The sequence below is a fragment of the Heterodontus francisci genome, chromosome 8 (assembly GCF_036365525.1).
Source record: "Heterodontus francisci isolate sHetFra1 chromosome 8, sHetFra1.hap1, whole genome shotgun sequence".
NCBI lineage: Eukaryota > Metazoa > Chordata > Chondrichthyes > Heterodontiformes > Heterodontidae > Heterodontus > Heterodontus francisci.
In genome coordinates, this window is record NC_090378.1 from 17,748,536 (window position 1) to 17,761,941 (window position 13,406).

General features: G+C 42.8%; 1 protein-coding gene across 2 annotated transcripts in view; it reads left to right on the forward strand.

Annotated features, from left to right (window-relative positions):
- The window catches only part of LOC137372668 (endophilin-B1-like), a 41,715-nt gene that overhangs the window by 9,858 nt on the left and 18,451 nt on the right, over nt 1-13,406 (forward strand). For both annotated transcript variants that reach the window (XM_068036710.1, XM_068036711.1), the window contains exons 2-4: nt 3,756-3,897; nt 11,957-12,085; nt 12,954-13,087. In XM_068036710.1, coding sequence (XP_067892811.1) covers nt 3,756-3,897; nt 11,957-12,085; nt 12,954-13,087 — 405 coding nt within the window. The remainder of the gene's footprint in view (nt 1-3,755; nt 3,898-11,956; nt 12,086-12,953; nt 13,088-13,406) is intronic.

Genomic DNA, 13,406 nt, shown 5'->3' on the forward strand with positions numbered 1-13,406 from the left:
TACAAACTACAACAGTGGGTGTTTGACAACAAAGACCTCCGCAAGTTCTCAGAAGTCCTAGAATACAGAGCAATTGTCGTCACCACGTTCCTGTACTGCAGTGAGCCCTGAATATGTATCAGAGACACAAGAGCACGAGAGAAATTCCATCAGCAATGCTTCCGCTGCATCCTCTGGATTCAATGGGAGGACCGTCAAACAAATGCTAGTGTCCTTGAAACAAGCTGCACAACCATTCAGGCAAAACTCCTGTAAAATCAATTTCAGTGGACTGGACACTGTGTCCGGATGACCAAAAACAGTTGCCCCCACCAGGTCCTGTTTTCTCAATGCTCAAAGGGGAGGACAAAGAAAATGCTTCAAAGACACTCTGAAGTTCTCTTTGAAACATGGCAGCATTGACATTGATGACTGGGAGGAACCTGCTACCAGTTGTTCAAAATGGCGACAACGTCCATCAAGCTGCATCGTGCCTCGAGTCCAAATGCCTTAATGATGAGGCAGAGCAGCGGCCCTGTTACCACAATGGAAGCACGCCACGGAAAACTGTGCAGGCTGCTTTCTGGCTTAGGGGGTGGTGGCTGGGGAGGCATAATTCTTTGCTTATGTCATGCAGACCTCCACCTGCCACGAATGAGGCATATTAATTTCACCACAGGGACGTTAAATTTCAAATTGTTGCTGGGAAGAAGAGAAGGCCTGTTACAAGTGGTTGCCAGGCCCCTGGTTGGAAAGACATTTTTGCATATTAACAGACAGTGTTGGAACAAAGGAGTTATCCCCTGCTCCAGTACAATACACAGAACAGATCTGGTCATGTGACCACCCTGCTGGCCAACTTGGGAGTTTTATAAAAGCAAAATACTGCGGATGCTGGAAATCTGAAATAAAAACAAGAAGTGCTGGAACCACTCAGCAGGTCTGGCAGCATCTGTGGAAAGAGAAGCAGAGTTAACGTTTCGGGTCAGTGACCCTTCTTCGGAACTGTAGAGACAGTGTTTGAACTGGCAGAAAACTCTTGGCTCCTGGATTGAAACAAAGTGATTCCTGACAATGCAACCAGCTGCTGACATCAGGCTGCGCCAAGATGCGCACATGCGCAGATGGGCTCCTGCTCTCTGTGTGTGCGTGGCATTCCGACTTGCCAGAACTGGTTAGCGCACGCGCCGACAACGTCATCACATAACGTGTACATCATGCAACGTGCCTGGTTGGCTCCGCCCTCCGCCCCCCCCCCCCCCCCCCCCACAAGCCGCGCTCTCGGGCCACTCCTCTCCCCGTCGCGCTCTCCCAGGCCACTCATTTTTTTGGGAGCTAAAAACTGTGTTTAAAAAAAAAACTGTTACAGTAAGAACAAGTGAAGGCTGAAAGGGAACCCGAGACCTCTTTCTCACCTAGCCTGAACACAGTTCACTTTTTCTTCTACTGTTGTCATTTTCAACCAGTTTCAGCATCTACAATAAAATGGAAAACAAAATATGAATTATGCTTTCATATGCTGTTTATAGTTTGTTTCTACAGTGTGCATCAAAGTTATTACCGTTTAAAGTTGCACAGGGACTTTATAAACACCCTGTACAATCTGTTAATGCAGTAGAAAGTTACAGTAGAATAAAGCCTGGCACAGGTTTAAAATTAAAACCCGACCCGGGCTCGACCCAACAACAGCCAACCTGAACTCAACCCGGGCCCAAGTCCTTTAATTTTTTTAAATGCCCATCCTGACACGAACCCGACACATGTAGTCTGGTGGCCATGCTTTATTGCAGAGTGCAGAATCTGGACTGAAGATTATTTCCCGGAGCAAGGCAGCACCCGACCCGAGCCCGAATGCTGGACCCGGAAGAGAGACCCGACACTTGTCATCGGGTCTGGTCGGGTTCGGGTCTGGAAGCCACACTTTACACTAGACTTCATGTAGTAATGTTTTCTGGTAGTAACACTGTAGGTTCCTCCATCAAACAGCTGCTATTACTGTGGAATATGGCACTTGGGGAGGTGGTGGTAGAATTAAACTTGCTCCCTGGAAACTTTACATTCAGCATTTGCATTATTCTAGAAGAAACACAATTGTTTTTCTGGTTTTTTTAGAGCAAGGTCATGGGAACATTCGATTTCTCAGTACCAGAAACCAATTCTGAGCAGTGTTGCAGTAGGATATCAGTAAGGCTGCATGCACTCTTTGTGAACTACAGAAAAACGCCAAACAGTTATAGATACAATTATAGATTTTCTTTCAATCTTTTGTGTCTGGAGGGAGAATTTTGAAGGACTAGTGGTGAAAGCAATGCAAGGCAAACTTAGAAGCCTATCATTGAAGACAAATATGTATCGGTTTGTTCGTTTTTTTTTCCATAGTGTATTGAAACCAATAAGTTAAAATGAGCTCAAAGATGTTACTCGGGCTTCCTAACATATGCATGTTAAGTGTTATGCATATATATCATGTCACGAACAGGTATACAAAATAATCAAAAAGGCTAATGGAATGCTTGCCTTTATATCTAGAAGTCTAGTATACAAGCGGCTAGAAGTTATGCAACAGCTATACAAAGCCCTGGTTAGGCCTCATCTGGAGTACTGTGAGCAGTTCTGGGCACCACACATTCAGAAGGATGTATTGGCCTTGGAGGGGGAGTGTAGCATAGATTTACCAGAATGATACCTGGACTCCAAAGGTTAAATTACGAGGAGCAATTACACAAACAAGGGTTGTATTCCCTGGAATTTTGAAGGTTATGGGATAATTTCAAGATATTAAGGGGAACTGGTAAAGAGAAACTACTTCTGCTGGTTGGGAAGTCTAGACTAGAGGATGTAGCCTTAAAATTAGAGCCAGGCCCTTCAGAAGCAAAATACTGCAGATGCTGGAAATCTGAAATAAAAACAAGAAATGCTGGAAATACTCAGCAGGTCAGGCAGCATCTGTGGAGAGAGAAGCAGAGTTAATGTTTCAGGTCAGTGACCCTTCTGAACTGGTAGAGCCAGAAATGTAATAGGTTTTAAGCAAGTACGCTACAGCCTGCCAGACTGAACATACCGTTTGCCTTTGCTCCATGACCTTCTGGTCAGTTATTCTCTGACCTTGTCCTATCAACACCCCTTTTGTTATTTCTTGCCCCACCCCTCTGCCAGTTCTGATGAAAGATCACTGATCTGAAACGTTAACTCTGCTTCTCTCTCCACAGATGCTGCCAGGCCCTGCTTAGTATTTCCAGCATTTCTTGTTTTTATTTCAGGAGTGAAGTTAGGAAACACTTCTTGCATAGGTTGGTAGAAGTTTGGAACTCTTTCACAAATGGCAATTGATAGGTCATTAATTTAATCTGAGATTGATTTTGTTTGTTAACTAAAGGATTTAAGGGATATGGGGCAAAGGCATATATTTGGAGTTGGGTCACAGATCAGCCATGATCTCATTGAATGGCAACATAACAGGCTCGAGCTGCGACATGACCTGTTCCTGTGTTCCTAACAGAATCTTTCAGGTCATTTGGTCAAATTCTGTAGTTGCCTATAGTTTGGTAGGTGAATTTAGATGGTTCCTGGATAGGTGGACAGTTGTGTCTTAGAAGTACAGTTGACAATGATTTTGCAATCCTGCTTGCTATCTTTCCAGCTGCAGAATGGCATGTAGTTACTTCCAAGTATAACACACTGGAATCACAATGTTGTAAAACTGAAGGTTGTCACACCATTTTGTTTTTGCAAGTGTAAGTTTGAATTTTGATTTCCATCTAATTAGTCTGCTTCAGTTTACAGAGGAGAAGTTGGGCCAAGCTGAGAAGACAGAGTTGGATGCCCACCTGGAGAATCTGCTAAGCAAAGCAGAAAGCACAAAACTATGGACTGAGAAAATAATGAAACAGACTGAAGTGTTGTTGCAACCAAACCCAAGTAAGGGATAATTTTATGCTGTGTTGTACTACATAAAATCCCCCAAGTACCAGCAATTTGGTGTCAAATGCAAATAAAATAACCTTCGAACTCAGTTCATAGAATATGTAGAAGTTGCAACATTGAAATTGGACAATCGGTTTAACTAGTCCATGTATGTTGCAAATTCAAGTGTACGATAAAGGCCTGATCGGGTCTGCAAATGAGACCCGACCTGAGCCCGACAGAATCCCATCCGACCCGGCCCGAGTCCTTCCATTTTTTTCCTGCGCCCGACCCGACCGTCAGATAACTTAACTTCAGTTTTTCACTTTGTTCCTTACCTGTACAAGCTTAAAATAACTCTAACAAAACCACCTTTAAAGTCCAAAAAGTAAATTAACATTAGAGTCACTTACCTGAGGTGGTGATAGAGTGTGTCCGATCGACCCGAGCCCGAATGCCAGACCCGGAAGTGCGACCCAACCCAAACCCGACACATGTCGGGTTCGGGTCAGGTAGCAGGCCTTCAGTGTCCGGGCTATTTTACGTACATTGAATTTTTTTACGTCGTACATTTTAATAGTGTTGCAGGCTGGATGACTTAAATCCCTTTGGAAAGCCAATTTTCATCCTTCCCATTAATGTTTATGCCAAATTAGACTACTCTTGATTTTTAATTTGTTACTAATAGTTTTAGAGTGAAGTTTTGCGAATCATGTAATTTGTTTTCCTTTTTTTGTATTCTGACATTGCTTCTTGAATCTTTAACTTTTGTATTTCTTGCGGGAAGGAAGAATTTAATTAGCTAAAGGGATTTGCACTTTCAGGATTCCAGATTGCATTAAGCAGAACACCTGAATGTTTTGAAACTGTAGAAGACTCCATTACTGAGAGCTATTGGCTTTATGATTTTTCAAGGTGACAGCTTTTGTACACTTTGGTACTTCCATTGCGCTAAAGTGAGAGAACTAACTGCAATCAGATACTTTGGCTTCAGAACAAGTTAAATAAAAGAATGTTCTGTTAGTAAAACTCCACACTTTATCACTGTTAACTATTGAAGACTTCTGAAAAGATGTATTGAAAATTTTAAATGTTTAGCTTAAATGTTTAAAAACTGCCAGTGTTTTAACTATCTGCAAACCTGCCAATAAGAAATGTAATATCCAAAGAAAGGTCATTTTTCTCAGTCTTGTAGCACAACCAACCAACAAGATAATGGTGAACCTTAACTACACTTCCTCACACCCTACTTTCTTTAAAGCCTCTGTTCCATTTTCCCAGTTTCTCCATCTCCATTGCATCTGTTCAGACAATGCAATCTTCCATTCTAGCCCTTTCGATGTGCCTTTTTTCCTCAACGGAGGATTCCTCCAACTGTGGTTTACAGGGTCCTTGACCATGTGCGTTCCATTTCACGCACATTTGCTCTCAACCTTTCCCCTTCCTCACAGAACCATGATAGGATTCCCCTTGTTCTCTCCTTCCACCCCACCAGCCTCCGTATTCAGTGGATCATCCTCTGCCATTTCCACCACCTCCGGCATGATGCCACCACCAAACATATCTTCCTACACCCACGCCGCCCCCCCCCCCCCCCTCCCACCATCATTCCGAAGAGACCGTTCCCTCTGCGACACCCTGGTCCACTCCTCCATCATCCCCAACAACCCTTTCCCTTCCCACGACTCCTTTCCATGCCAGCGCAGGAGATGCAACACCTGCCTTTTTACCTCCTCCCTTCTCACCGTCCAAGGCCCCAAACACTACTTCCAAGTGAAACAGCGATTTACATGTATTTCTTTCAATTTAGTGTACTGTATTCTCTGCTCACAATGCAGTCTGCTCTGCACTGGGGAGACCAAACACAGATTGGGTGACCGCTTTGCAGAACACCTTCGAATCGTCCGCAAGTGTAACCTCAAACTTCCAGTGAGCCTGTCATTTTAATTTTTCACCTTGCTTCTGCTCTGTCTGCAGCTTCCAGCAATGTTCCAGTGTAAGATCAGGAAGATCACCTGATCTTTCGATTCAGCATTCTACAGCCTTCTGCACTCTACATTGAGTTCAACAATTTCAGATCGCAACCTCTGCCCCCATTTTGCTTCCTTTTGTCTTTGTTGGTTTGGTTTTTCTCTCATTTTTCTTTTTTTTGCTTTTGGATAGCAGCTGGTTTTGATTCTGCCATTCACACCTCCTCTAGACACATCCTTTCTGTTTCTTTACTTGTCCTGTTACCAAACCACCATCTACCTGTTTGTCAGTTAATCTCTCCTGCCTTGCATCCCATCACAGACCTTCTCTTTTCTTCCTTCGACCACCCCCACCCTGTATACTTGCTTAAAATCTGTTACATCTCTTTTCCCAGCTCTGATGAAAGGTCATCAACCTGAAGTGTTAATGCTGTTTCTCTCTCAGGTGCTGCCAGACCTGCTGAGCATTTCTAGAATTTTCTGTTTTTATTTCAAGATTTCCAGCATCCACAGTATTTTGCTTTTGTATGATAATGATGAACATTTAGCTAGAAGCTACATATATTCATACGTAGGGACCTGTCCTCTGCAGGCAAAAGAAACATGTCTAGGCATTCTGACCTTTTGAATTAAAAGCGTGGGGGACAATAGCTGCCTGGTGCATTCACCATGGCATTGCCTTGACCAGTTAGCATCGACTTGCCAGCCAATCAGCGCCCTTTTCTCATGCAGTATAAATTGTTGCTCTGTTCTGATGAGGGCAAGATGAAAAGCTTCGACAGCATGTTTTTTTTTCAGCAATACTCAAGTTCTGTACTAACAAGCAACTGTATATTTTTCTCCATATTTTGGTGAGCGAATATCAAATTCACTGTCCTTCATATAGCACGTATGATCTCTCACTAAACCAGGCTTCATTGTAAACATGAAAAAATGTTTACTTAAATATCTCATTCTGCAACTTTGTTTCTACTTAAACCTCATGTATTTGTCCTGCTTACCCACTGACTTGCCTAAACATTCTTGTTCTCTCCAGAATGTCACTGAAGAGTAATTATGGGTCAGTGACTTTTTTCTTTAGCTGTAAAGTAGGGAGTGTTGACTTTTTTTGCTAGAATTTCAGTCAAATGTAATTGTGTCTGAACTGCCTGTTTATTTGAGGTGTGCACAATGCCCAACAACAGCCTAGATGTTGTCCTTCCAAACTTTCAAATGAGACTTAAAAAGCATTTTATGTTCAGATACAGGTCTGTTGTAATTGGATGCAATGGTGGGAGCAAAATGAGGTGATCAATTAAGGGTGTTGCAAAGTGTTGAAACCTATTGGCTTAAGTGTACTTTGTTTAGTGTGTGGGTATCAATACCCCAAATAAGCCTTTGTAGAGGTGCTGTTGGTCATAATGCATAGTCTTAGCTTTTTTGCACACTTGAATGGTAGATGCCTAGTTAGGATACTTAATGTATTTAACTAGGCATGAAAACTAAGCCATGTTGCAGATCAAAATGACAGTTGTTGATTGCAATAAATGTAACATTGAAACATAGAAAATAGGAGCAGGAGTAGGCCAGTCAACCCTTCGAGCCTGCTCCCCCATTCATTATGATCATGGCTGATCATCCAACTCAGTAACCTGTTCCCGCTTTCACCCCATACCCTTTGATTCCTTTAGACCCAAACATACAATGTTTTGGCCTTAACTGCTTTCTGTGGTAGCGAATTCCACAGGCTCACCACTCTCTGGATGAAGAAATTTCTCCTCGGCTCAGTCCTGAAAGGTTTACCCCGTATCCTTAGACTATGACCCTTGGTTCTGGACTCTCCCACCATCGGGGACATCCTTCCTGCATCTACCCTGTCAAGTCCTGTTAGAATTTTATAGGTTTCTATGAGATCCCCCCTCACTCTTCTGAACTCCAGCGAATATAATCCTAACCGACTCAATCTCTCCTCATACGTCAGTCCTGCCATCCCAGGAATCAGTCTGGTAAACCTTCGCTGCACTCCTTCTATAGTAAGAACATCCTTCCTCAGATAAGGAGACCAAAACTGCACACAGTATTCCAGGTGTGGCCTCACCAAGGCCTTGTATAATTGCAGCAAGACATCCCTGCTCCTGTACTCAAATCCTCTTGCTATGAAGGCCAACATACCATTTGCCTTTTTTACCGCCTGTTGCACCTGCATGCTTACCTTCAGCGACTGGTGTACAAGAACACCCAGGTCTCATTGCATATTCCCCTCTCTCAGTTTATAGCTGTTCATATAATCTGCCTTCCTGTTTCTGCTACCAAAGTGGATAACCTCACATTTATCCACATTATACTGCATCTGCCATGCATTAGCCCACTCACTCAACTTTTCCAAATCATCTTGAAGCACCTCTGCATCCTCCTCACAACTCACCTTCCCACCCAGTTTTCTGTCATCTGCAAATGTGGAGATATTACATTTAGTTCCCTCATCTAAATCATTAATATACATTGTGAATAGCTGCGGTCCTAGCACCGATCCCTGTGGTACCCCACTAGTCACTGCCTGCCATTCAGAAAAAGACCCATTTATCCCTACTCTTTGTTTCCTGTCTGCCAACCAATTTTCTATCCATGGCAGTACACTACCCCCAATCCCATGCGCTTTAATTTTACATGCTAATCTCTTATGTGGGACTTTGTCGAAAGCATTCTGAAAGTCCAAATAAACCACTACCACTGCCTCCCCCTCCTCAACTCTACTAGTTACATCCTTGAAGAATTCTAGTAGATTTGCCGAGCATGATTTCCCTTTCGTAAATCCATGCTGACTCTGCCCGATTCTACCACTGTTCTCTTAAGTGCTCACTATAAAATCTTTGATAATGGACTCTATAATTTTCCCCACTACCGACGTCAGGCTGACTGGTCTATAATTCCCTGCTTTCTCTCTACCTCCCTTTTTAAATAGTGGGGTTACATTAGCTACCTTCCAATCTGTAGGAACTGTTCCAGAGTCTATAGAATCTTGGAAGATGGCCACCGATGAATCCGCTATTTCTAGGGCCATTCCTTAAGTACTCTGGGATGCATACCATCAGGCACTGGGGATTTATCGGCCTTCAATCCCATCAATTTCCCCAACACCATTTCTCTACTAATATTGATTTCCCCTCTCTCTCATTAAGCCCTGTGTTCCCCAACGTTTCTGGTATGATAGTTGTGTCCTCCTTTGTGAAGACAGAACCAAAGTATGCATTTAGCTGGTCAGCCATTTCTTTGTTCCCCATAATAAATTCCCCTGTTTCTGACTGTAAGGGACCTACATTTGTCTTCACCAATCTTTTTCTCTTCTCATAGCTATAGAAACTTTTATAGTCAGTTTTTATGTTCCCCGCAAGCTTGCTCTCATACTCTATTTTCCCCTTCTTAATCAATCCCTTGGTCCTCCTTTGCTGAATTCTAAACTGCTCCCAATCCTCAAGTCTGTTGTTTTTTCTGGCAAATTTATATGCCTCTTGCACATCATTGTTATGGAGACTGCACTTTACAGAATGGATCTTTGAACAAGGCTAAAGAGTGAATAATACCTCCATTACCACTCCCTCATGTTTTCAGACCAAATATTGACCATGATCAGCTTTGTAGTCTGGTAGTACAGAAAGAGTGCCTGCCTTTAGATAATTTACTTTTTCCATCTGTGTCTGTCAGTTCTGATGCCAGATGTTGAAAGTATCCATAATTAAGATTTTTTTTTTAAGTTGACTGTCAGGCAGTTCAAGAATGCCAGTGTTAAACTCATTGTTAGTGTAATTAAACCTCCCGTGGACTCCAGGAAAGATGCTGCATTCCCAATATAATCAACTTTTCATTTTTAACATCAACTCAAATAGAAAGAATAGTACTGTTGAAGTTGATGAAGCTGAAAACTCAGCTAGAAATCCCTATATTGCTACTAAAAATGTAAATCTGCCATTTAGAATTTAAAATCCTAATGAAATGCATTCATATTTGTCAGTGAGATTTATAAACAATGGTTCTGTCTTTATATATGTGATATTTATCATTCAAAATTAGATTTTTTGGTGAATTTTATGCTCATTGAGGTGATGTATCTTAGTGCTATGGAATAGAACCTTTATCATTCTGTGCACATGTTGTCTGACATGAAGCACTCTCAGTTAACGTGCAGCACAGTTTGAACGTGTGAAACCCCATCTTCTCTTCTTCTTTGGCCTCCTTATCTCGAGAGACACTGGGTAAGCGCCTGGAGGTGGTCAGTGGTGTGTGGAGCAGCACCTGGAGTGGCTATAAAGGCCAATTCTAGAGTGACAGACTCTTCCACAGGTGTTGCAGAAAAATTTGTTTGTCGGGGCTGTTACACAGTTGGCTCTCCCCTTGCGCCTCTGTCTGTTTTCCTGCCAACTGCTAAGTCTCTTCAACTCGCCACACTTTAGCCCCGCCTTTATGGCTGCCCGCAAGCTCTGGCGAACGCTGGCAACTGACTCCCACGACTTGTGATCAATGTCACAGGACTTCATGTCGCGTTTGCAGACGTCTTTAAAGCGGAGACATGGACGGCCGGTGGGTCTGATACCAGTGGCGAGCTCGCTGTACAATGTGTCTGGGGATCCTGCCATCTTCCATGCGGCTCACATGGCCAAGCCATCTCAAGCGCTGCTGACTCAGTAGTGTGTATAAGCTGGGGATGTTGGCCGCCTCGAGGACTTCTGTGTTGGAGATACGGTCCTGCCACCTGATGCCAAGTATTCTCCGGAGGCAGCGAAGATGGAATGAATTGAGACGTCGCTCTTGGCTGACATACGTTGTCCAGGCCTCGCTGCCATAGAGCAAGGTACTGAGGACACAGGCTTGATACACTCGGACTTTTGTGTTCCATGTCAGTGCGCCATTTTCCCACACTCTCTTGGCCAGTCTGGACATAGCAGTGGAAGCCTTTCCCATGCGCTTGTTGATTTCTGCATCTAGAGACAGGTTACTGGTGATAGTTGAGCCTAGGTAGGTGAACTCTTGAACCACTTCCAGAGCGTGGTCGCCAATATTGATGGATGGAGCATTTCTGACGTCCTGCCCCATGATCGTTTTCTTGAGGCTGATGGTTAGGCCATATTCATTGCAGGCTGCCTGTGTGGAATTTGCAAGTTCTCCCTATGTCTGCGTGGGTTTCCTCCGGGTGCTCCGGTTTCCTCCCACATGCCAAAGACTTGCAGGTTGATAGGTAAATTGGCCATTATAAATTGCCCCTCGTATAGATAGGTGGTAGGGAATATAGGGACAGGTGGGGATTGTGGTAGGAATATGGGATTAGTGTAGGATTAGTATAAATGGGTGGTTGATGGTTGGCACAGACTCGGTGGACCGAAGGGCCTGTTTCAGTGCTGTATCTCTAAACTAAACTAAACCTGTCGATGAGACTCTGCAGGCATTCTTCAGTGTGAGATGTTAAAGCAGCATCGTCAGCAAAGAGGAGTTCCCTGATGAGGACTTTCCGTCAGTGGTGTTCAAACTAAACTTTGGAAGATCACCCAATATTGCATGAGTGTAACAACATCAGAGCTGTCTTCTGGCCTCTTCAAGTGAGGTTGGCAGCTAGTGTTGTATTAAGGTTAGTTTTGTTTATATGCTCATGCCAACAAATAAATGAATTGATAATACTCAAACTGGTCATTTTATATAGGAACTTTACAACCAGCAGACATTATCCCTTTTAGCTTGGGCTGGATTGAACTCAGGTGCCAGATGTAAAAGACCAGAATCTAATTCAATGCTGCTAGGTGAAGGTATTAAGGAATATGGAGCTAAGGCAGTTAAATGAAGTTGAGGTATGGATCAGCATGAGATCAGTACGGAGGGCTGAATGGCTTACTGCTGTTCCTGTCTACCATCCAGTCCCACTTGCAAAAAAAAAATCAAATGTTGAAATAAAACAATTGCTCTGTTTGGCCACCTTGAGCAATTGTGATGAAATTCTTCATTACCGTTAAAATAGAAATTGGATGCTTTTGCTGCTTGTGCGCAGCTGCAGAAAATGGAACCTCATTTTGCAGTCTTGTGATCTATTAGCACATGATCTCTAAATCAAATTTTATTTCCTCCTATCCTTTCATTTTTAGATGCTAGAATCGAAGAATTTGTGTATGAAAAACTGGATCGGAAAGCACCACCTCGTATAAATAACTGTGAACAGTTAGGCCAGTATATGCTTGCTGCTGGAAATGAGTTTGGTCCTGGAACTGCATATGGTAAGACAATTCAAGCATTTAGACAAAACCTAACTTCCTTTTGCATTTCTAAGTGCAGTTTTAAAATTGTAATTTATTTCCTTAAAGAAGTGTTTCAACCATATAATCATTGACTAAAATAATTTCACAATGTGCCCACAGGCACAATGGACCAAATGGCTGCCTCCTGTACTGTATGACAGATGGGTGTGTCACACTTTTTTTTAAAGTATAACTTTTAGCCTGAACACAAGCTGTTTCATGATGAACTTCAGCTTTCTCACCTCTTGGAATTGAGGTAGAAGATCAGCCATGATCTTGTTGGGTGGCGGAGCAGACTCAAAGGGCCAAATGACCTCCTTACTGCAGCACTCTCACCAGAGTTGAACCTCCTTATGCCATCTTGTGATCTGTTAGAAGAGTCAACCAATCTGATTGATTTGGTTGTTATTCTTTAGGATGACTAAGACACAGCAGTCCATGGGCTGTCAATGAAACTGTTGTTTCCAATTGGCCAGTAATGACTAACTTTTAGTTGTACATAATACTGGTCTCAAATTGCTGGGATTTGTGCAGAATTTACTTTTTAATCAAGTTGAAATGTTTTGGTTACCTGGCAGTAAACACCTGCTGGAGGAATCTCCATTCTGCTATGATGGTCAGGTCATATTTTCAACAGGTAGGTAAGTAACAGAACTGCATCAAACTGCCTTCTGATAGCAGATCTCTGTGTGTCCATAATATTCCAGCTCCAGGGAATATAATTCTCCCATCCTGCTATATAGCTCTAGCACAACAGCAGAATTGTATTGAAATAGAAATTAGAAAAGTCCCTTTTATAATCGGGCAAAAGGATAACCTAAGTAATTTTGAAACTTTTTCCCCACAGGCAGTGCTCTGATTAAATGTGGAGAAACTGAAAACCGAATTGGTGGTGCAGAAAGGGAACTAATGCATTCGTCAGAAGTTAACTTTTTGGCACCCCTTAGGAACTTCCTGGAAGGAGACTATAGAACAATATCTGTAAGTTGAAGCCACTTCCTCTTGACTGTCACTGCAGCTTTGTTGCTTAATGTATTAGTTATGCTCAGTCTTTCAACTTCAGAGTCCTGAGTTTTTTTGAGGATGTGAAATTCCCCTCCTTCCTGGCACGTGTACACATCCCGTAGTTCCGTAGGTGAGCAGCTTCAAGAATGGACAAGAGATAACTCTCTGACTTTCCTTCCTTGCTTTTCATCCACTTTATTAATATAGAATCAACCCTGCATTCTGCTGTACTGCATTATAGACTTCAATTTAAAACTTAGTTGAAAATTGAACTCTGAGTGAGGTTGGTTACAAG